General features: G+C 38.6%; 1 protein-coding gene across 1 annotated transcript; it reads left to right on the top strand.

Moving 5' to 3' along the window:
* The first annotated feature begins 1988 nt into the window (after positions 1-1988).
* On the top strand, positions 1989-16182 carry LOC103702690 (ATPase 10, plasma membrane-type-like). The gene is made up of 22 exons (XM_008785230.4): positions 1989-2177; positions 5154-5238; positions 5327-5446; positions 5636-5734; positions 5923-6060; positions 6690-6824; positions 7135-7314; positions 7957-8163; positions 8226-8345; positions 8626-8745; positions 8841-8963; positions 9162-9266; positions 9491-9635; positions 10105-10266; positions 10460-10698; positions 10774-10806; positions 10897-10978; positions 12775-12935; positions 13065-13238; positions 13856-14038; positions 14368-14531; positions 15704-16182. The coding sequence occupies exons 2-22, from the start codon at positions 5176-5178 to the stop codon at positions 15798-15800; spliced, it is 2850 nt and encodes a 949-aa protein (XP_008783452.1). The 5' UTR covers positions 1989-2177; positions 5154-5175; the 3' UTR covers positions 15801-16182.
* The last annotated feature ends 7410 nt before the right edge of the window (positions 16183-23592 follow it).

The following is a 23592-nucleotide window of genomic DNA, read 5'->3' as shown; positions in this document are numbered from 1 at the left end:
CAGTGTTTTATACAACTGTTTATAGTATCATGTAAATGCTCTAACATCTAAGTTGAAAGTTTTCTAAGCAACAATTACTGCACTAATTTGCCATCGTTTCAGCCAAGTGTTGCTTAACTCTTGTGTTGATTATAAATCGATTGCTTGAGAAGATGATGGCATTGTCTATGCGGAGATGAAAAGGAAAACAGAGCATTCTTCTTTCTTTTGTTTGCTCGGCCCGGTCTGATTTCAGCTCAATCTTCTATATAGCTCATTAGATTGCAATTATGTACAACTTGGGATGAGCACTGGCTAAGCTGAGTGTGTAAAAATATCTAGTAATTTGTGTTGATCGACATCGTTTTCTCTACGTAATCACTTATGTTGCATCCCTAACCTAGGGTTGGCTTCTCTCTCTCTCTCTCTCTCTCTCTCTCTGTCTTCTTTGTTTACTTAATATCTCTAATTGCATTGATATTGAAGCATGTTGTTCGGAATGCTTCCACATGGCTACGTAGAGAGCAGTTGATATAATCTAGCAAATGCATAGTAAAGGGTGCTAGTATAATGTTATGCACAAGTGAATGCATCCTTGGATGTGCAAAGAAATCTTTCAAATATGCAAGAGAGCTGAAAAGTCTTGCAGTGTGAGAATTAATTAGTGAAAGTAATATACTGTTTTCTCAGAGAAAAAAATCTCTCTCTCTAATTTCATTGAAGTCAACACCTATTACCTGTATTTGGCTCTTGAAGAAAAATGTCAGCAAAAAGGTAGCTATCAACCGGTCAACAACCTCTTGTTGTTTTAATAAGCTCGTGATAATATGAAAGTCAAGCAAAATAAAACGCAGCGAGCTTCGAATGGACAGAAAGAAAAGCAGCAGAGGCGACAAGGTTGTGAATTGGACCTATGCAATTAAAATGGAGAGAATCATATTATCGTAGGCCAGCGCGTTGAAGTATGATATTATAAAGATCCATATTAGCATGTATTTAGTTCCATATTAATTATTTGTTGGACAGATCTTAAATAGTTATATAGAATCAACAAACTTAAATAATATATTTCAGCTAGTTTTTTTGGATGGAGTCTTAGAATGTAACAAATAGTATCAGAGTGAATTCGGCCAATAATCTATATAAACTAGAGAACACTGTAGCCACAGGATCGGATGTCTATTTAGTTTTATATTGATTATTTGTCAGATAGATCTTGAATATTTGTACATGATAAAAAATTTAAATAATATCTTTTAGCTATATTTTGGCTAGCTTTGTTTAAATAAAATTTCGGACTAGTTTTGTTGGCTTCAAAAGAACATTGCAATCCCCTAAACGCATGCATGCCAGCTGCCCAGCACTTGTAAAGGCCAAGCTTTCCGAGCGTCCTCACGCTAAAAAGAGATAAAACCCAAGCTGTTAGCACGTGCTTGAGCCTTTCTAAGAGGCGAATAAGATTATAAGAGGAGGTTAGCACGTGCTTGAGCCTTTAAGAGGCGTATAAGAGGAGCCACAGGTTGTTCGTTGATACGTGCGGCACAGGGTAGTTGTATCAATCAGCTCCATCAGCTACTCGAACAATCATCAATAGTCACGTTGGACTAATGAACTGGACGGTGATTTGGCAGGTGATTTTTAGAATTTTCAGAAAACAAAAACAAGATACATTGCCAAATAATTTTTTTAAAATTGTCCGTTTTCTTTAAAAGATATTATTTTTTCAAAAAAAAAAATTTGAGCACGACAACCTTATGTCAGATTTAATCTGCAAAATTACCTTCTAGTTCCTCTATTCCGCGGTTTTCTCCCTTGCAAAACCCAGATAAATTTAAGAGGCAGTGGCGATTAAAAGAAGAAGAAGAGTCAAGCCTACAAGGCGACTTGGGACGCAACGCAACTCAGCGGAGAAGGTTAGGTTTGAAAGCCAGGCCTTGAATAGCCGTTGGAGCAAAGAGCGAACGAAACCGAGAGAGATATAGAATGGCGGGAACTGGGTCGAACGCTCCACCCAACGGTCAAATGCCGACTCCATCGTCTCCAGCTTCCCATTTAAAAGAACGCAAACTTCCACCTCTTCTCCTGCCATTTTTTTGGAGAAATCATAGATCCCCCTTCACGATATCGAAGAAACAGAGGAAGAGGAAAGGGGGACAGTACCGTTAAGGTTTGCTTGGGGGGTCTTCGCCTTTTGACTGGTAAGTTCGTCTATAAATCGGGATGCTTGTTTTAGTTATAATCATATTGAGAATTGCTTGCTGTGTATTGTTTTGTCATGGAAAACTAAGATTTTTCTTTTCTTTTCTTTTCTTTTTTGATTATGCTGGTTTCGTTTGTTTGATTTTATGCTTGTTTGAATAGAATGACCAGATTCGGGGGCTTAAAGCAGCCTAAAATTACATATAGCGACCCAGTGACAATTATGGACAATCGTAGAACAGACCGACTTTAATCTATCATGCCAAAACAACTTTCCTGAGCAAACTGTATCTATATGAAATATACATGACTAAAGCTTAACTTTTTTTCAGCCTCTCATAATAATAGAATTATTGAGGAAGTTCCTGAAGCATAAAAATCCATATTCAGTGTAATGAAAACAAAGTGCACAGCAGAAAATATGAATGAGATTCCAGATGAAATTGAGGGGCAAAAGAGAACAACATCTGATATTGTTATCTTGGATCTATCATGTAAAATAATGGAGAGATTGATAAAGTCAAGTCGAATTGAATCAGGTTGCATAGATGAGTTGAAGTGGTTCTAGGGTGTCATGTGGTTGACAAATGCGCTGATTTTTTAAGCTAAAAGTTCAGAAGATAAGGCTTGCAATATCGTTTTTTTTTCATCAGAATGATAGATAAAAAATATCTATTCGACAAAAAAGTAATGTGGCAGGGATGTAAACATGAGGATGCATGTCTGCTAAGAGTAGAGAGGATGGGCTGAAGAACTAATGAATTATAATAGGTATATGAGTTGCATGAGATAAGGAGAAGTTACTGGGATATCAAATGAAATTGTATGGGGTATGGGGTTGCTTGAATTTCATGAAAAAGGTTAGCAAACAAAATGGGAGATCTAAGGCAATATAGCTGGAAGTTATGAGCAACAATTTGGAGAAGTAGTATATAGTAGGTTACCCTCTAATTATTGACAAATTTGAGGCACAAAGTGAACCCGGACAGCTGGAAGAAGGCTCAATAGTCATGAATGTGGATATGGTTATTTAAAATAGGCCTATCTATGACTTCTAAAGATTCTCAAACTCAAGAATCAAAAATTGCTATTTTGACTAGGAAAATAAATCCTGAAGGCACTTGTTATAGAACAATCTGTTACAGCAGTTAGAAGGATGAGGAAGATGCTGGTTGGACAGCCCATGGATCTTGGAAAAAGATCTAACATGCTGCCTTGCATATTGATAGTTGTAGATGAGCTCTGCCTGCATATGCTTGCTGGCGCGTTTTACCTCGACGAACCAGATCTTCTGATATAATATACTGTCAGTGCATAAGAAACCATTTGACTTTTATTTAAGACTTATTTGACTGTTGCATTACAAAAAAATGACAGAAAAAGTAGAGTCCACTAAATTTGACCCTCTTTATCCTTTTTGTCTAACTCATTTATATTGTCTCTCATTTATTATCTTCTCATCAACATCTCACTAGTGTATTTCTTGTCATGGACCAATGACTTTAATGTTTTCTAACCACAATGAACAATTCCAAACTCATCTGCGGAAGATTGCACAAGCTTTGCCAAGACCAAAGATGGGAGTATCTTTGAGTATCTTAAAAATTTCTGATGCCTTTGAATGATATTATCCCGACATACTTCTTCCGTGATCTAAATATGCAATTATAAGAGAAAAAGTAATGTAGCACGTGGCCATAAACCAGTTTATCATGCAAGTCCAGGCCTCAATCCATCAATGCACCATAATTGGAGACCACTAGATGTGAATTGGAGCAGAAGGGGTCATCTAACACCAATTTCAGAGGCAGAATGATCCAAGATAGGTATTCATATATCAGCAAATGGTAAGAAATTATGCATTTTTTTCTAACATTGTTTAGCATCCATTGAGTCTGATGCTAGATTTCCTAAGTCAGATTCGGTAAACATTACCATTCCATCAACAGCTAAATCCAAATCAAAGTTAGACTTAGCAACAGTGTCAGAGTCCAGCTAATGCAACTTAGCTTGCTTCAGATGGCCTGAAAATCATATAACCACCTTAATCGCAGATTGTTGGTTTTTGGTTTCCCTTCTATTTGCTTTGAGTCTTAAATGTAGTCCAGAAGTCCATTATGATTCCTAAGGGTTTAGTGACCCCCTAAACATTTAAGAATACCCACATTTAGTTGGATATTGAGTTCTTTGAAATTCTCTCTCATGTATGGAGCCATATAGGAACCCGAAATGCAAAACTATTGCTCAGAAGGAGCTTGGGAAGAGGTTAGGACTTTTTGACTGCGGTCTTGTAAAGAACTATGGTGCTAGGTGAAAGGTTAAGCAGGAAATTAAGGTGCAAAATGATCCCCCCTCAATCATGTTGGTGAAATTTCTCGTCCTAATATCTGTTATGTGAATGCTACCCTTTTTCTGGACTTCCATCCAAGGTTCGTCATCTTGATACTGAACCGTACCACTGCCACACTAGCACAGTGTCGGTATGGTATGGTATGGATTTTTTTGGCCTACCGAGTGTCGGAACGCCATCCGTACCGGATACCGGTACCAAACCGATACGGTACGGAACGTCCCATACCATCCGGTTCAGGCCGATACGGCATACCATACTTCCATCGCTTGTTCTCCATGCCTCCTCTTTACTCGGCAACACATGCAAATCACAGTCCTCCTTAGTTCTTTCTAGGATCTTTTTGGTCTTCTTAACAGTAAGCTGGGGAATGCATTCATAAATCTTATGCATTTTATTTGGAGTATTAGATCCAAATAAAGTTTCAAATTCTTGTCTTTTTATTTTTATGGCAATTGGTTGGTTGAGTTATCTTGTGCTGCTACAACATAAGCACCTTAAGCTGGTAGCAATTGTTTCATACATGTAAATTTGAGTTTTTCTGATGCGGCTTATACTATGTATAATTGGACATGTAATTCTTAAGATGTTCGCTCAATGACTGTGAAAGATACTTGGTTCTCAGACAGTTCGGGTCTTCTTCAACCATGGATGATCTGAACAAACCTTTGCTTGCTCCTGAAACGTTCAATCGAGATGAAATTGATTTGGTAAGGGATGTAGAAAGTTAAATAGGAAAAATTATACGAAGAAAACTAATTCATTATGTACTAACTCTGTGCTTGAGCTGGACATTAGGAACGCATGCCCTTGGAAGAAGTCTTTGAACAACTAAGAACATCTCGAGGTGGACTTTCATCAACAGATGCCGAAGCACGCCTAATGCTTTTTGGCCCAAACAAACTGGAGGAGAAGCCTGTAAATATCATCATTTTTGAACCTTGTGAATATGTTTATCATTTCTCTTTTCTTGTGGAAAAGGAAACAAAAATTCATAAACTGCTTAGAATCTGTTCTACAGCCACGGAAAAATGTATGATGATTTCGAAATTATAGAACTTGATGATTTCCAGCTGTTGTTTATATTCTGTATCTGTTTTCATTCAGGAGAACAAATTTTTGAAATTCCTTAGTTTTATGTGGAACCCCTTGTCATGGGTTATGGAAGCTGCAGCAGTGATGGCAATTGTACTTGCTAATGGTGGAGTGAGTTTTCTCAGGACCTTGAATTCTTCTTCCTTTTTTTTTATGCTTTTCCTTTCACTTTGAGGAAGGGCTGGACTATTGCTGCATATATTGTTGCAAACATTCTAATAGGTGTTAACATGTATATGATATTACCAGTTCACGATTGCTCCTGTCTCAATTTTAATTTTATCCTATCTGATAATTAGGGCCAGGGTCCTGATTGGCAAGATTTTGTGGGAATCATTTGCCTGCTGATTCTTAATTCAACGATTAGTTTTATTGAAGAAAACAATGCTGGAAATGCTGCAGCTGCACTCATGGCTCGCCTTGCTCCCAAAACAAAGGTGAGTATCTGGATGTTTTACTAACAGTTAGCTTTTTTATGATGGTAAAACGTACAGAGTACAGAGTACAGACCATGCCTTAAGCTCATGAACCCTATTTGCTTAATGACCAAAGCAAAGTGCATTTGGAAAAAGCTAACATAGTTGCACCAAAAAAAAGAAAAAAAGTTAACATCCATGCATATGCATAAATGTATAAATATGCATGTACATAGACATATAATATAAGCATACACACTCACACACACATATACACACAATCAAATTGAATAAGTAGTTTAATGACCAGATTACACATCATGACTGAGAAGACATTATTCCATTTATTGTGCCCTTTGTGCCTGGAAGCATCTTTCACCATGATGGCTATAGTAGTAAACAATTCCAAGGACCCTTCTGTGAATTGGTTTTTTTTACTTGAATGTGCTAGAATCTTTAAATTATTTAGTTTCTCCCATTTGTATGGTGGTATTGTTCACAGTTTATTTGTAGACTTGCCAGTTGCCATCAAGAAAGTTTTCCTTCCTTGTTATCCATGTTCTGACCTGTTCTTTTTATGTTTTTCAAATTGAAAATTTCACATTGCTTTTTCATAAGGATAATGCCTAATCAGGCATATCTGCTTGCAGGTTCTCAGGGAGGGACGGTGGCAAGAACAGGATGCTTCCATTCTGGTACCAGGAGATATCATCAGCATTAAGCTGGGTGATATTATCCCAGCAGATGCTCGTCTGCTTGAGGGAGATCCCCTGAAAGTTGACCAGGTAAAAGTTTTGTAAATTATTGATTGTTTCATTTTTTTTTTCTTAGTATGTTCTAAACTTTTAGAAATCTGATGGTTATTTTAAAGCCTGATTATGTCACCACTTAATAACTAATTTGCATATTAGGATATGAAATATGAGAATAATATAAACAATGTCATTTTTGTTCTCATTTTTTGGTTTTGTTTTCCTGTATCTGATAGATATGCGGACTACTATGATACTATCAAAATTCTGAATAATTTATTACAAAATGTATGTCTTAACTCTTAATATAAAATAATCAATTGTTACTGTCATGACGATGCAGTCAGCTCTCACTGGTGAGTCTCTTCCAGTCACTAAAAAGACAGGTGATGTAGTATTCTCTGGTTCAACATGCAAGCATGGAGAGATTGAAGCTATTGTTATTGCAACTGGCGTTCACTCTTTCTTCGGGAAAGCAGCACATTTGGTTGATTCTACTGAATCTGTTGGGCATTTTCAAAAGGTAAGAAATATGAGAAATAGAAGTAACTGATTTAGTCAGTAAGATATCCCTGCCTTGCTTCTGTCTGCAAGAGCATTTTTTTTTTTTTAAACAAACCTATGAAACAAGCTATGAGAAAAAAGCTTACCTTGAGAAAAGCCCAATGTTCAACATTGGTCCATATATCCACTTGTAATCATGCCTAGGCTACAGAAGCATTTTGCTGCCAAAGATTCTTCCAAAAAATTCATAAAGTATTCAAGAAATTTTCAAACTTTATCCTCATTCATTTTGTTTGGCAAATCATAACTGGTTTTCTTACCATGGTAGGACATCCTTTTCAGAAGTGATTCACTCACTCCATCTTCTTCACATGAGGAGGCCCGATCTTCACTTATTTGTCTCCACGATGTTAGGACATCTGTTGGAGAGATATTGAGTCGTAGGTGTAAAATAATATATAATCCCATAAATTGCCCATGGGATAGGGCTTTGTTGGCTTAGACTTAATTCAAGGAAATTTTTTTAGAGCATTCAGATATCATCTCATAGAGCTTTTAGGGAAGCAGCTGCTAAAGTTCTTGTGTGCCTTGTTAGTAATAATATGTTAGATGCATTCATGTGTTTAAATTACAGTATAATGGTCGATTCTATTTTCTTCAGGTTCTTACTTCCATTGGCAACTTTTGTATATGCTCGATAGCTGTCGGAATGGTTCTTGAAATCATAGTCATGTTCCCAATCCAGGATCGCTCATACAGAGATGGAATCAACAACCTCCTCGTTCTTTTAATAGGGGGCATTCCCATAGCTATGCCTACTGTATTATCTGTCACTCTTGCAATTGGTTCTCACCGCCTTTCTCAACAGGTATATAGTCAGAAAAAAACTGAAATTTTCTTTGGCACTCTTACATTGGTGTATATCTACAGGGTGCAATTACTAAGCGAATGACAGCGATTGAAGAAATGGCTGGAATGGATGTTCTCTGCAGTGATAAAACAGGAACACTCACTCTGAATCACCTCACTGTTGATAAAAATCTCATTGAGGTAGAAATCTGGGGAGAAAGGCATCTTTGTTATTTACAATTAGAAATAGTGAAAAAAATATCGTTTCAATTGAGTTTTTTCCCCTCCAATTTATCTTCTACACAGTTTACATGATTTAGCTCCTTGCCTAGTGTTTTTTGGAATTCATAATAGATGTATGTCCAATTTTGTCTCCTTTTCCTGTTCACTAAAAATAATGTGCTTCTTGACAAGGTGCCCAAGATGGGTTGGTTCTTTTCATTATTCTTCCATACCTTCATGTATAATCCTGATCCTGTAGGTTTTTAATAGAGACATGGACAAAGACATGATTGTCTTGCTTGCTGCTAGAGCCTCAAGGCTTGACAACCAAGATGCAATTGATGCAGCCATTATTAACATGCTTGCTGATCCTAACGAGGTTAAAAACAAATTAATGTTGAACTATGTATTGTTTCTTTTGTACTTAAATTTTCTGTTCATGCAGATGACATAAATACTTACTTTTCCTTTCAGGCACGTGCAAACATCACAGAAGTGCATTTTCTTCCCTTCAATCCAGTGGAGAAGAGGACGGCAATTACATACATTGATTCTGATGGAAACTGGTATCGGGCTAGCAAAGGAGCTCCAGAGCAGGTACCACATATTAGAATGATAAAGATTCTATGATGTAATCCAGTTTTTCTTTGAACTGAATCTTGATAAGAAATTCAATGAAAAATTGATTTCTTTTGAATATTTCTTGCTAGTCATGGATGTATGGTAAATATTCAGTGCATATGCTCACTTTCTGTCTCTCTCTCACACACAAGATTTGCTGATTTTTTTCTTCAGATTCTAAATATCTGCCACAACAAAACTGAAATTGCTGGAAAAGTGCATGCGATTATTGACAAATTTGCTGAAAGGGGACTCCGTTCCCTTGGGGTTGCTTATCAGGTGACACTCACTTATATGAATAGATTTGAAAGGATGAACAATGAATAATTTATGAGCTGTACATTTCTCTAAAGAGTTGTGATGAATCCTGTTTAGATAGCAGAAGTGGGACTGGCAATCATTAATCAAGAACCTTTTCATTGTTTCAAACTGTTCATTTACATAATGCCAGCTTTTTGTCTTGTATAGTAATGCTTAACCTGATGTTTGATAAAAAAATTCAGGTAATTCCTGAGAAAACAAAAGAGAGCCTAGGAGGTCCATGGATTTTCTGTGGCTTACTGCCATTATTTGATCCACCAAGACATGACAGTGCTGAGACCATTCGCAGAGCATTGAACCTTGGTGTCTGTGTGAAGATGATTACTGGTATGTGCAGAATTTGGTGAGACTGACAAAGGTGTTCTTTTTGAGCAAATCAGAAACCTTAAAGATCATCTGAATGTCTATTCATCCAATGGTTTCTCGTTTGCCAATAACTGAAATCTATGTGCATTTGGATTGCTAGGCTTCCTTTAGAGTATTTTCATGTCAATTTGGAAAATCAATAGTTTCATTTGTTACTAGATCTGAGCATAAATAGCTTCTACCACTGTGTATGGTGCCTTTAAAAAATCATTATCCATACTGTAAATCAGTTATTCATCATATTCTGCATCCACGTAACTAAAACATAATAATCAACAGAGGTAGGAATGGAAGTTTTTAGGTGGGCTTACTTAAATGCAATGAGGGCATTTGTTTTCAAGCTTCCATGGGTCTTAATAAATTGGTGAACCTATAGGCCTTTTATTCCCTGTTGTTTATTGCTTGAAGAAAACTGTTTCTGCTTCCACAGGTGATCAGCTAGCCATTGCCAAAGAGACTGGGCGACGTCTTGGAATGGGGACAAACATGTATCCTTCTTCAACATTGTTGGGTCGCGATAAGGATGAACATGAAGCACTTCCTGTCCATGAACTTATTGAAAAGGCAGATGGCTTTGCTGGAGTTTTCCCTGGTATCTTTACATTGTTTTTGTAATCTGAGAATTCGATCATACTGCTGTGATTGTAATAATTACTTGCACTATTAACTATCCTCATTACAAGTGTACGAACTAAATATGATATTCTAACTTGAGATAGAATGCACATTCTCCTTTTTTCTCTTTACGGTTTTTGTTCCTCTCTTAACTCACTATCAACTTTCAGAGCACAAGTATGAGATTGTGAAAATACTTCAAGAGAGAAAGCACATTTGTGGAATGACTGGAGATGGTGTAAACGATGCACCTGCTTTAAAAAAAGCAGACATTGGAATAGCAGTGTCAGATGCTACTGATGCTGCAAGGAGTGCTGCAGATATCGTCCTTACTGAGCCTGGCTTGAGTGTCATTATTAGTGCTGTCTTGACCAGCCGATCCATATTCCAAAGAATGAAGAATTATACAGTTGAGTACTATATATGTATTTAGATTTCTATAAACAAATATATGTTGGATGATGCTTATTCCATCTGAATGCAGATTTATGCTGTATCCATTACCATACGGATTGTGGTACGTAGAACTAAATCATTTTATGTTCTCCAGTGACTGCAGGAGCCACAATCTTACCATTCTAATATATTGCATTCATTTACCATGCAGCTTGGTTTTGTGCTCCTTGCATTGATTTGGGAATACGACTTCCCTCCGTTTATGGTTTTGATAATAGCCATTCTTAATGATGGTAAGTTTTCTTCTTTTTGAGCGTATGTTGCAAAATTTATGTAACCTTAAATCCCATCATGACACTTGAAGATACTCCTTATACTGCAAAACCATCCGCAATTGGAATGCTTGGTCAGCCTGACCATGTGACATTAGATGCGGTTCTTTAAAGTCAGTTTCTATCTTTACAAATATCTCAGCATATCTTATATATGTAGGTTAGCATTTCATTTTTGTTTCCTTTAATACTTGGTAACTTCTTATCACAATCCATAGCATGATACCATAGTTAGAATTTTACTCCTGAAAAATATATTTATGCTTTTCTTCGTTTTAGTATATCTTTTTTTGACATGATGGAAGCATGGATCTCTTTTTTATGCCCATCATCCAAGTAGAATGCCCAAATGCAAAAGAAAGAAAGAAATTGTACATAAATACATTCAATATACATGCATGCCAAGCATGATCACACACAGCAACCCCCCCCCCCCCCCCAACACTCACACACACACACAAAAAAAAAAATGGTCAGATTGATCTCCTGTTTCTTGTTGTGATTCTTGCATGATTTAAGGGGGTCCCATATCCCATTGCCCACAATGTATTGACAACTACAAGATTTCTTTATTTGAGGAATAGCAATTACCTAGAGTTGTCTGTGAATGTTCGATGTCAGGGGAGAATCCCAACATATTCAGTACCCCATCTCTCTCTCTCTACTATCCTATTTCGAGTCCTTCAGGCAACTGGCTGATTGCAACTCAAAGGTTGGTCCTCCCTCATACTTTCTGTTTCGGGAGGATAGGATTCAGGTATAATGGATTTATAGATCATAAAGCCAGAGGACTATACTGGTATCTGTTTTCCTTTTTTATTTCTACTATATCAAGCAAGTCCTGGGAAGAAAATGGTTGAGATCTAATATCCCATATTACAAAATTTAGGGTTTATAACAGTCCAAATAAGACCTACGATTTGCAATTATAATTATTCCAAAGTTAACTGCCAAAGATGAGGAAAATTTTGTCCCAATCTGTTTTTTCTTTTCAAATTGTTTTTCATACTGTTTTGCAATTTTTTGTTTCTTTTCTTGTAGTTGAGACAGTAACTTTTGGGGTAATCAAATTAATCTCTTTCTCAACTGTGTTTAGTAAATATTGATGGTTTGATTAGCTGCTCTCTTCGGATATATTAGATGATAGGTGAGATGGTTGAACTTGAGACCTCTCACCTAGTGAGGAAGGTAGCAACCAGCTGAGCTAACCGTTAGAGTTGTATTGTTATTTTCTCTAACAAAATTACACTGTTATTTGTCCTTTTAGATAATATTATCAGTATATATCTTCTACTTCATTTGATGCATGATTTTATGCTTTTTTGTTATAGTGGACTTGCAGGTCGAATGGGTTAGTGTAATTTTTACAAATATGAATTCAAAAACTTACTCTTTCTTTGCAATACATTGGTTGTTAAGAATTTATGTCTTGATTTTTCTAAAAAACTTAGACTTATGACATGCACTAATATATTTGAATTATTTATTTATAGTACTTACAAAATTTATGCAACAATAGATTTTCTTCACTAGTTTGAGTTATTTTTGAATTAGTAAAGGAAAAACATAGAAAAAAGCATATTTATGTCAATGATGTTATCTCTTATAAAGAAACATCTTGTTGCCTGCATAAAATTTCTGGCTCCAACCCTGCACATGCGCGCGCACACAAAAGATTTCATGGTCTTTCTGCTTCTGTTTTCATATAGTTCTTGATAAGGGACTGATTTAACGTCTTGCTACATTTCTGTTATTAGGGACCATTATGACTATCTCCACGGATCGTGTGAAGCCATCTCCAAGACCAGATAGTTGGAAGCTTAATGAGATATTTGCAACAGGCATTATTATAGGAACATATCTTGCATTAGTTACTGTTCTTTTTTATTGGGCTATCAAAAAAACTAGTTTCTTTGAGGTACAAATATGATTTTTCTTATTGTTAAACCACCCAAAAAACAGTTTGTTATTGTCATTAACTTAAAAATTTTCAATTACCGGAAACTTTGCTCTGACAAACAATGACAATTTTGTTACTTTTGGTCAGAGTCACTTCAAAGTGAGATCTCTCAGCAGCAACAGTGAAGAGATATCATCTGCCATTTATCTGCAAGTTAGCATAATCAGCCAAGCTCTTATATTTGTCACACGCAGTCAGAGTTGGTCATTTATGGAGAGGCCTGGTACTCTTTTAATGTGTGCATTTGTTGTGGCTCAACTGGTAAGAATTCTGATGCAGTAGTCAGATAAAATCTAAATAACATCAGCAGTACCATACAAGGTCTATATCAAGGTTCGCTGTTTTGGTACCAGACCTCATACCGGTGCCACATTAGTAATGTGTTACTACGATACGGTATGGAGTCTTTTCGGCGTACTAAGTGTTGGTACGCCTCCCATACCAAGGACCGATACCGAACCGGTATGGTATAGTACACCACCACCTGGTTTGGGTATGATACGCCCCGTACCACCCTATTTGGACCGGTATGGTAAACCATAGTCTATATAATAGAAAGAAGCATTCCTTATTCATATATTTTGCTGCCTTTAAATCTTTGGTTATGAGCTTGCTACTTTGCTTCTCTTATGTGGCATATAAGCTCCATGTGCACCAACACTTGATAGCCATGTATGAATAATTTCAATTTGATGTGAAGTGCTGACTAGTCAAATTTGATGTACAAGTAATTCATTGTGACTCATGCACTCATATGATGGTATATGCATGTGTAAATTGGATTGTTACTATCTTATGGGACCACCTCTTATTGAGCAACAGCATGAGATTTCTTGTGCCTGATCTGTGCCTAAACCTAGATTTGACTTTGCCTGCAGGTGGCCACCCTGATTGCAGTATATGCACATATCAGCTTTGCTTCAATACGTGGTATTGGTTGGGGTTGGGCTGGCATTATATGGGTCTATAGTGTGATCTTCTACATTCCGCTTGATATAATCAAATTCACTGTTAGATATGCTCTGAGCGGAGAAGCATGGAATCTGATATTTGATAGAAAGGTCTATACATTAGATAGTTCTTTATATTTGATCTCTTTTACTCCTTCTTTGCAACCGTTGATATGTGTTCAACTGTTAGCAGTAGACATGTAATTTATATATTTACTTAAATGCGATGGAATCTATTGGGTGAGAAAATTGTTATCTGCTCATCTTGTTAGTCTTGAGCCCATAATTAGAGTTTGCTACAGTAGCCTTACCGCTGCACACCATGTAAATCAGATATCTATCTACATAGTTGTATTTTGATTCTGTATCATTTAAATGCTTTCTTATTCTAGGGGTTCTCACCAAATACTTATTTAGATCTCTCATTCTTTGTCTGACAGACTGCTTTTACTTCCAAGAGGGATTATGGAAAGGAAGACAGGGAGGCCAAGTGGGCACTCTCACAGCAAAATCTACAAGGGCCTCTATATTCTGATTTTGTGACTAATGGGAGGCAATCTTCTTTGATTGCTGAACAGGCCAAGAGACGTGCTGAAATAGCCAGGTAAAGGAGATGGCAACATGAAGACAAATGCACAAAACAAAAACATCAATATATGTGGCTTTAAAAGTCAATTAACAATTAATTTTTCAAACATATACTTTTGCATTTTTCATACAAGATAGTTAATCTTCTTATGCTATGAGAGATCAACAATCTTCACCATATTTTCCATGAAAGAATTCATTAAGTCCCCAAGAACCAATAGAATTTTACTCTGTTTTCTTTGTAATTCTCCATCACATTGTACCAATTTTGTCAAAACTCAACCAGCTATTCTGGGCTCTCCAAATCCTTGCAGATGGTGTAAAGTTAGATTGTTGAGTATTCCTGAGAATAAAGCGTAAAGAAAAACATCTAAATCAATGATTATATTTATCATCAATTTGTTTGTATAACAATAAAACTAGTGAGATTTGAACTTTTGAAGTTCCCTCTCAAAGTCTTGGTTTTGTGAAATTTTGGGTCAATCCGACATTAGGGGTGGAGCCCTTCAGACTCCAAGGGAGCAACCTCTGGCTATAGAAGTGTCTGAATGATAAGTTTGCAAAGCAAATTCTGAACAAATTCTGAAAAGGAAAAAATAAAAGAGTTGGAAAAGCAGATCACACAACCCATTGAATTCTTATTTAATTAATCTGACCTCCTAAATTATATAAAAATAATGGTTCCATGACTTCCTTTAAAACCTCTAGTGCACTAGCATTAGTGGCATATATATGAAGTGATCTGAATTTGCTGTTATCTCATAATTGCAAGGTTTTGTTCACTATCTTTGTAATATGAATAAGAGGTGCGTTGGCTCATGAATTTGAAAGAGTAAAGAACAGTCTTGCAAAGCAGCTTAAGTACACATTGCAGTCTGATGCATTGTACTCACTCTTCATGCATGAGGCTGCTGTCAGTTCTAGGGACTATGGGCACTAAGAGGCTCATTACATGTAACTCAATGGTTCTCATCACTGACAAGTGGTCAACTGTCACAGCACTTAATGGGTATTGGTATTTATATCCTTTTAGCAGGTAGAAAAATAGTTCATAAACCAATTGCTCAGTTGCTACCAATGCCTTGCTTCGAACCTGCTGCTTGAACATTACTGCCTTTTAGTTCTTAATGATTTTCGTGGTCCAATTTTTCTCTGAATAATCGATAAGATGATGGATGCATTTTGCAGGTTAGGAGAGATATGGACACTAAGAGGCCACTTAGAATCTGTGGTGAAGCTGAAGAAGTTAGATATAAATGTTATTCAGACATCTCATACGGTCTAGTACCTGTGGAGAAGGGAATTCTATCATCGAAAGGAGATTTGCATAGCTGCAGATATAAAACTTCAGCAATTTTGCATGTCAGCGAACGGCACCATGCTGTTTCGTAGGACAGGATGGGTACCTGGTGCTAGTGGTGCAGATGGTGTATCTAGGAATGTTTCATAGAACTCCTTTTCCATTTCTATTCTCTTCTGTTCAATAGATAAGAAACCAGATTGAGGACAGGTGGTTAAAAGTGTTCAGTGCAAATCAGATATTCCATGTTGAAGTTCAATTTTCAATTTTAATAATAGAAGACAAGAAATGCTGATAGGACAGTCATTTCTTTTTGTTCCTTATGTTTATATGAGGATCATCTAATGATATGAATTATTGTTCATCATATAATCTGGTGATGATAGTTTCTATAATGAAAGCAGGATTCAGGCAATTGGAACTTGTTCTATACTTACTAACCTTTTAATTCCCAGCACAACTGCTCTTTGAAGAAGGATATTTCTTCAGGTGGACGAAAGAGATCGAATGGAAATGGGAAAGAGCCCTTAACTTTGAATAAATGCTTCAGATGGCACAGCACAAATTCTTAGCTAAGAATGGCACAGCACAAATTCTTAACTTTGAATAAATGCTTCAGATGGCACAGCACAAATTCTTAGCTAAGAAATTCTTAGCTCTGCTGTTTCTGGATAAGACCAATTTTATGCGCATGGTCATCACTTTAAGCGCAATGTGATTTGCCTATCACATAAGCACTGTGCCTTATGAACTTTCTTCTTGCTTTGTTTATTCTCTGTGCTTTTTCTTTTTATAGACACGGTGGAAAAAGAACTATCCATCATTTACTTGTGCCATATTATGTTGAGCGATACTTTTAGTCCAGTTCATCTAAGGTTGCACCTATTTTCTCTTGGTTACCAGAACTTCTTTATATATATTCAGAAAAAAATACCGTATTTATATGGCCATCTTCACTCACCTAACAAACCAGAATGCATGATCTCAAGCTAGGTCACAATGCTGCTTGAGCTGGGATGGTAAAGGTAGAAGTGGACTGTATAATATCCTTTTAAATCCATTTCCATATTCAAATCTATAGATATGGATACAAATTTAATTATCCAACTAATATCCATATTTTATCTATATTTATTAAAAAAATAGCTATGAATATAGATAGACAATTATCTACTCTGTATCCGAGTATCCAATTATATTTCCATCCTATTTAATATTATATAGAATCTTATATGATTCCCCTGAAATTCATGACCATAATTTCATGGGCCGTTTCTGAGTTCACTGAATCAGGCACCATTCTCCTAGCTATTAGGAATATCTTTTCTTGATTAACCTAGATATTAGAAGTATCAAAGTTCACTGATAGCATTTAAAACTGAAAATGACCTGCATGGCCAAACCTAATCAGAATATGACACAATGGTTGGGAACAAGAAAATTTGCAGCCAGAGACCTTATTTTTACTATAACAAAAATAGTTAGCAGTGGCATTTTCAAATGCCTTATAAATTTAAAAAAACCTGCAAATGCATTTTACTGTATTTTGTGGCATTTTTTTATATACTATTTTAAGATAGTGTCGGCAATTAAATGTCAGCATTTTTCAAAAAAAAATACAGATAAAAATCTCTTTTTTAGAGGCATATGTAAGTTCTCTTAAAGTTTCAATCCTAGTATTTTTTATTCAAATATTTAGCTGCCATTGTATATGCCAGTTTTAGACCATGATATGTTGTAAAAAATTCTCAAAAATAAACCATATATAATCTAGAATTCAGTGTTCCTTGGTTTAGGTCGTTAAATAATTATTTGATGTACGTTGTAAAATTTCATACATTAAGCATTATTTCTATAAAAAATTCATTTCTTTATCATAAAAATGAAAAATGAATTTCTTTTATTTTATTCTTTGTGATATTTTAAAAGCCTTATTGTTAAAAAAGTTGAAAAATTAATTTCTCTGTTTTTTTATATTCATATATAATTTTTCTTACAAGCTCTCTAAGAATAGATACTTCATTATTGTTTTTATTTAAGCTATAATAAAAAAGCAATAATGATATTTGATGCAAAAAATAATTGGAATTCTTATATTTATATTTTTATCTTAAATAATTTTTTATTCTTAATATTTTAATACAAGCTCGGTTGAATTAGCGATTTATATATAGTAATGCTAAGAAGATATGTTAACAATTGAAGTTTTAGTGGCAATTTTTTAAAATCTCACAAATAATGATATTATTTACTAGCATATTAGTTAAATGCCATAATAGTAATTATAGTTCCTAACACTTCAAGCTATATGCCATAAAATATAAATTTATAGTGGTAATTACAACAAAATACTACTAATAAAAAAATACTTATCCAAAGGTAGCGGCATTTATACTATAATCAAGCAGAAAAAAAAAAAATTTTAACTTTGCAACATAGGAAATGCCACAAATAATTTGTTGCTAAAAGCATTTTTGATATATTGTTTTTTCTCTTCTTGGTTACATTGACTAGAGAGCTCTTTATGCTCCGTACAATGTAAAATTAAATTAATATTCGGCAATAAATTTTCTTACCTTAAATTAAGTTTGAGCACTCACATTGAATGCTTGTGTAATTAAACTACTATCTTGATCACATGCATAAAATGATCAGGCTTAAATTGATAATTTTCATTTTCTTATAATTTGATTGTGCAATTGTTTATACATTAATACTATGTTAAAAAAGTGAATTCATAAAATAAAATGCTAATATGCGATTATATTCTATTATTATACAATTTAAGATAAAAAAGTACATAGAAAGTTTATTTACAGCATAAACTACTCATTAAAAAAAATATACGATGCATCTTAGTTGGATCTATGAAATGAGGATTTTCATTCAATAGTTTGAAGCTTATTAGACGTTCTAGTACCAAAATTCTTGTGCTTGGGTAAGATATCTTAAAATCCTTTTGAGAATTAATAGTACTAATATAATGTTTAGAAAAGCCAATACCGATTTCAGCTATTTTCTTTACTGCTAGTGGAGTACATGTGTATTAATTGATGCAAATTAACTAACTTCGACTTTATCTGAATGCGGATGCAATTTGTAAAGCTCTTCAATTGCTGGAACAGTAAGTATTAAAAGCTGAAGAACAAAATTCTCTCACCTTTCACTCATTTTTGTTTTTTATATGTTATCTTGTGGTGTTTTATGTTGTGCACTCAATCTCCAAGAAATTTCCACAACATATTCATCTTCACGGTAGCATGAACACTTGAGGAAGTTACCCTTGAAGCAGCTAACCCCAGATAAAGTTGTTGCGGGGTTTCACCCCGGCAGCAGCCCACACACCAGCCGAGCAGGGAAAGCATCTGCGTCCCTCCCGAGGTATTGTCCGCTCTGGGATTGTCGCTTCGGGTCTCCGGGAGGTCGCCCAGGGTCTTTGCCCAATGACAGTCCCGAGCCCTAACGGCGCGGGGGTCCGCGGAGGTACTACCCCTACCCTCACGATTTTGTCCTACAAAAGGGCCCTCGGTAAGGAGAGGTTATTGAGCCCCCCATTTAAGGCACAGACCTTTCCGCTGATTAGCCGATGTGGGACTAAACTGGGAACCCCATCCCACAACACAGCCCCCCAGTGGGAAGGTCTGTGCGTGGCCGGGGCCCTTCCTCTAGCGCCAACTGTTGCGGGGTTTCACCCCGGCAGCAGCCCACACACCAGCCGAGCAGGGAAAGCATCTGCGTCCCTCCCGAGGTATTGTCCGCTCTGGGATTGCCGCTTCGGGTCTCCGGGAGGTCGCCCAGGGTCTTTGCCCAATGACAGTCCCGAGCCCTAACGGCGCGGGGGTCCGCGGAGGTACTACCCCTACCCTCACGGTTTTGTCCTACAAAAGGGCCCTCGGTAAGGAAAGGTTATTGAGCCCCCCATTTAAGGCACAGACCTTTCCGCTGATTAGCCGATGTGGGACTAAACTGAGAACCCCCTCCCACAACACAGCCCCCCCAGCGGGAAGGTCTGTGCGTGGCCGGAGTTGGCGCTAGAGGAAGGGCCCCGGCCACGCACAGACCTTCCCGCTGGGGGGGCTGTGTTGTGGGAGGGGGTTCCCAGTTTAGTCCCACATCGGCTAATCAGCGGAAAGGTCTGTGCCTTAAATGGGAGGCTCAATAACCTCTCCTTACCGAGGGCCCTTTTGTAGGACAAAACCGTGAGGGTAGGGGTAGTACCTCCGCGGACCCCCGCGCCGTTAGGGCTCGGGACTGTCATTGGGCAAAGACCCTGGGCGACCTCCCGGAGACCCGAAGCGGCAATCCCAGAGCGGACAATACCTCGGGAGGGACGCAGATGCTTTCCCTGCTCGGCTGGTGTGTGGGCTGCTGCCGGGGTGAAACCCCGCAACAATACCGATATTCGATATTTGTATATCAAAAAAATTTATACTATACTATATCGATACTATGTTAGTGTGGCACTGGTAGAAAGCCCGATACCGAAACAGTAAATCTTGCTCAGAATTGCTAAAAGTACATGCCAATGCTAAGATACTTGTGACGGGCCATCGTTTGGGTGGTGCACTGGAAATCCTCTTTCTTTTTATTTTGGCCATGCAAGACTAAAGCACCATCTTAGGCTCCACGTATGGTGTACTGATGACCTAAGGCCAACCTCGGGTGGGGGTTGACACCTTCAGAAGCTATATGGAATCCACTGCACCATCAGGGTCAAAATATTACAGGGTGGTGTATCGATACTGTTGCTAGAAATTGGACCCGGGGGCAATCTTCGGTCGAGGAGAGGGAGCGGCGAGTTCTTCACGGCGGGGCGGCGGTCCGTCGGCGAGCGGCGTCCTCTGTCTGGTGTGATCGGGGAGAAGGAGTAGCTGGTCCTCGTGGCGAGGCGGCGATCCGTCAGCTGGCGGCGTCTTTCGTCTGGGTGCCTGCACACGAACCGGTGGCCGGGTTTTCCGGCGCCGGCCCTCCGACGCTCAAGTCAGGGAGGGGGCGAATAGTGTAAAAAGGGAGATAAATAGTGTCTGTAGAGTGCATCAATCTTCCAATCCCCTCCTGAGAGGCCAAGGCTCCCTTTTATAGGCGGGGGTCGGTTTACCTGCGATGTAACAGGGCGAGGCCGTAGTACGGCTCGGCATGTTGTTCAGGTCGGCGCACGGTCAGGCGAATCATTGCACCGATGTCGGGGGTGAGGGCGTCGTACAACCCGAGTTAGCACGCTACCAGGTGAATTATTGCATTGGTATCGGAGGTATGGCCGAGATCAGAGACTTATCATAGTCGACTAGACTCTGCTGGGCTAATTTGCCGTGGAGAGCTGAGAGTCCGTAGGTGACAGGAGCCATGCGCATTAATTGTGAAGTAAGCCGGAGATCCGCATTTATTGTGGAGTAAGCCGGAGATCCGCATTAATTGTGGAGTAAGCCGGAGATCCGCATTAATTGTTGAGTGAGCCGGAGATCCGCATTAATTGTTGAGTGAGCCGGAGGGTTACAGCGACCATGCGCAATAAATGCCAGAGGGGCGTCAGGGTATGGTCTTCGGCCGGACCTCAGAGGTGCACGGCCGTAGTAGGTGGCTGACAAGAGTAGACCTCGAACATCGGGGCTTTTCTCAAATCGGAGGTCTCGAGGTCGGTCGTCTTGAGGTCGGGCGTCCCGAGGTCGGACGCCGACTTCGGCCGTCCAGGGTCGGAGGTCGTGCGGCTCCTTAGGGACATTTGCGTCATTTGGGGAAAAATCTTGTTCCCCCCAACAGATACGATGCGGTCCCTCGTGTCCCCCGACACGTGCTAATCATCTCCCCAGTTCAGCGCTTATGGGACTTGCATATACTATGGTAGCCGGTACGAGGGACAAGTATGCTTCCTGCTATATATACATTTTTTTACATACATACATGCTGAAAAGCATTGTGCAGTGGATAAGGGTTGGTGTCTTTTGCGCAAATCCACGGCTGGATCACCCATTCCATAGATCTCAAAGCACTCCGAACTCCGTCGTCAGCTAGCACAGATCTCAAAATGATCGGTGGGTGATCCAATGGTGGATTCATGTAAAGGAAGATAAATTCTTCTTTCGTATTGCTGTCGTCATCATCATTATCATTGTTGTCTCTCTTTTTTTCAAAAAAATATAAAAGGAAAAGAAAATATGGAGAACCCAGGTGTACTCTTTGAAAACATGACTTAATGGGAAATTGCTTCGTCTGATAAGGAGTTTTATTTTTTGAAGGATCTCTGAGTTCCTCCTATCATTTTCTGGAAATCCAATGCTTACAGCCTAACATAGGCACCTTATTTTGGATGGATTGATAAGTTATGAGTCATCTGCAAGAAGTTGGGCTAACCATGGTCGGCAATATGTGAGACCAACAGCTTGACCCGACCCAGCCCATGTGTTACAAGTGTAAAGATAGTTTCCATCAACAATTTACATAGGTACATAACATGGATCATATATAACAAAAACAAATGAGCAAATACTACCAGTTAAGCTCCATACATCTCTTCTATTATGTTTATCCCACATCGCCCACATCGGCTAGAAAAGTTCTGTGACTTAAATGGGGGATGGAAATCATTTCCTCTCGAGACGCCTTTTGAAGGGCAAAACCGTGAGGGCAGTGGTCTCCCCCCGTCTGCGCTGGACGCGCGGGCCGGAGAGCCCAAAGGGCAGTGGTCTCCCCCCGTCTGCGCTAGACGCACGGGCCGAAGCGGACAATATCTCGGGAGGAACGCAGTACTCTTTCTCTGCTAGCTTAATGTGGGCTATGCTGTTGTGTGAGGCTCCGGCCAAAGGCCGTCCCCGCAACAGATGGCGCGCCAGGTAGGGGCGCCTCCTCCCACCGTTGACTACCCCTCGGGACTGCGAAGACTCAAGAACCTTCCCTCTGGGGGGCTATGTTGCGGGGGGAAGGGGCCTTGAATTTAGTCCTACATCAGCTAGTAGCGGAAATGTTCTGTGCCTTAAATGATGGATGGAAATCCTTTCCTCTCGAGGCGCTTTTTGAAGGGCAAAACCGTGAGGGCAGTGGTCTCACCCCGTCTGCGCTGGACGCGCGGGCCGGAGCGCCCAAAGGGCAGTGGTCTCTCCCCATCTGCGCTGGACGCACGGGCCGAAGCGCCCAAAGCGGACAATACCTTGGGAGGAACGCAATCCTCTTTCTCTGCAGTCCTCGGGCCGGAGCCTCACACAACATTTACCATGACCAAATTCAACAAATTAGTGAGTACTAAAATTCAAAACTAATACTTGAATGTATAAACAACGGTAAATTACTTTCCCATCCCTCTAAAGACCCCACTGTAACAGGAGGTCCCGGTTGACCCAAAAAAAAACTTCTGGTCCACCGCTAAGCAACTGCCCCTATAAACAACCCAAAAATCAAATCTATGCAAAAATAATTTGGTGTCCAACATGCAATTTCTCGTTGCCTCTAGCATCCTGTGCCACAAGAGAGGCAGAGAAAACTACAAAATATATATATTTTTTTTTTGAGATTTCTACATTATACTAACACTCCTCGAGCAGAATAAATATGGATACTTTCAAATCTTGGGGGAGAGTTAAAAAAAATAAAAATAGAAAGTTAAATATGGACAAATCACAATGTTTTTTGAAGTTCAATTAAAAAAAAAAACCTTCGACAAAACGTTGCCACGGCCCACGGGAGCACCGGTTCGGAGTTGGTTGACTCAAGGTCGGCCCGTTCCGGTCCGGTTCGCTCTTCTACCACTCGGCTTAAAACGCGGGGTCGCTTCCACGGATTTCTCTTA

Source organism: Phoenix dactylifera, chromosome 6 (genome assembly GCF_009389715.1).
Source record: "Phoenix dactylifera cultivar Barhee BC4 chromosome 6, palm_55x_up_171113_PBpolish2nd_filt_p, whole genome shotgun sequence".
NCBI lineage: Eukaryota > Viridiplantae > Streptophyta > Magnoliopsida > Arecales > Arecaceae > Phoenix > Phoenix dactylifera.
This window is presented reverse-complemented; position numbering and strand designations above follow the sequence as displayed.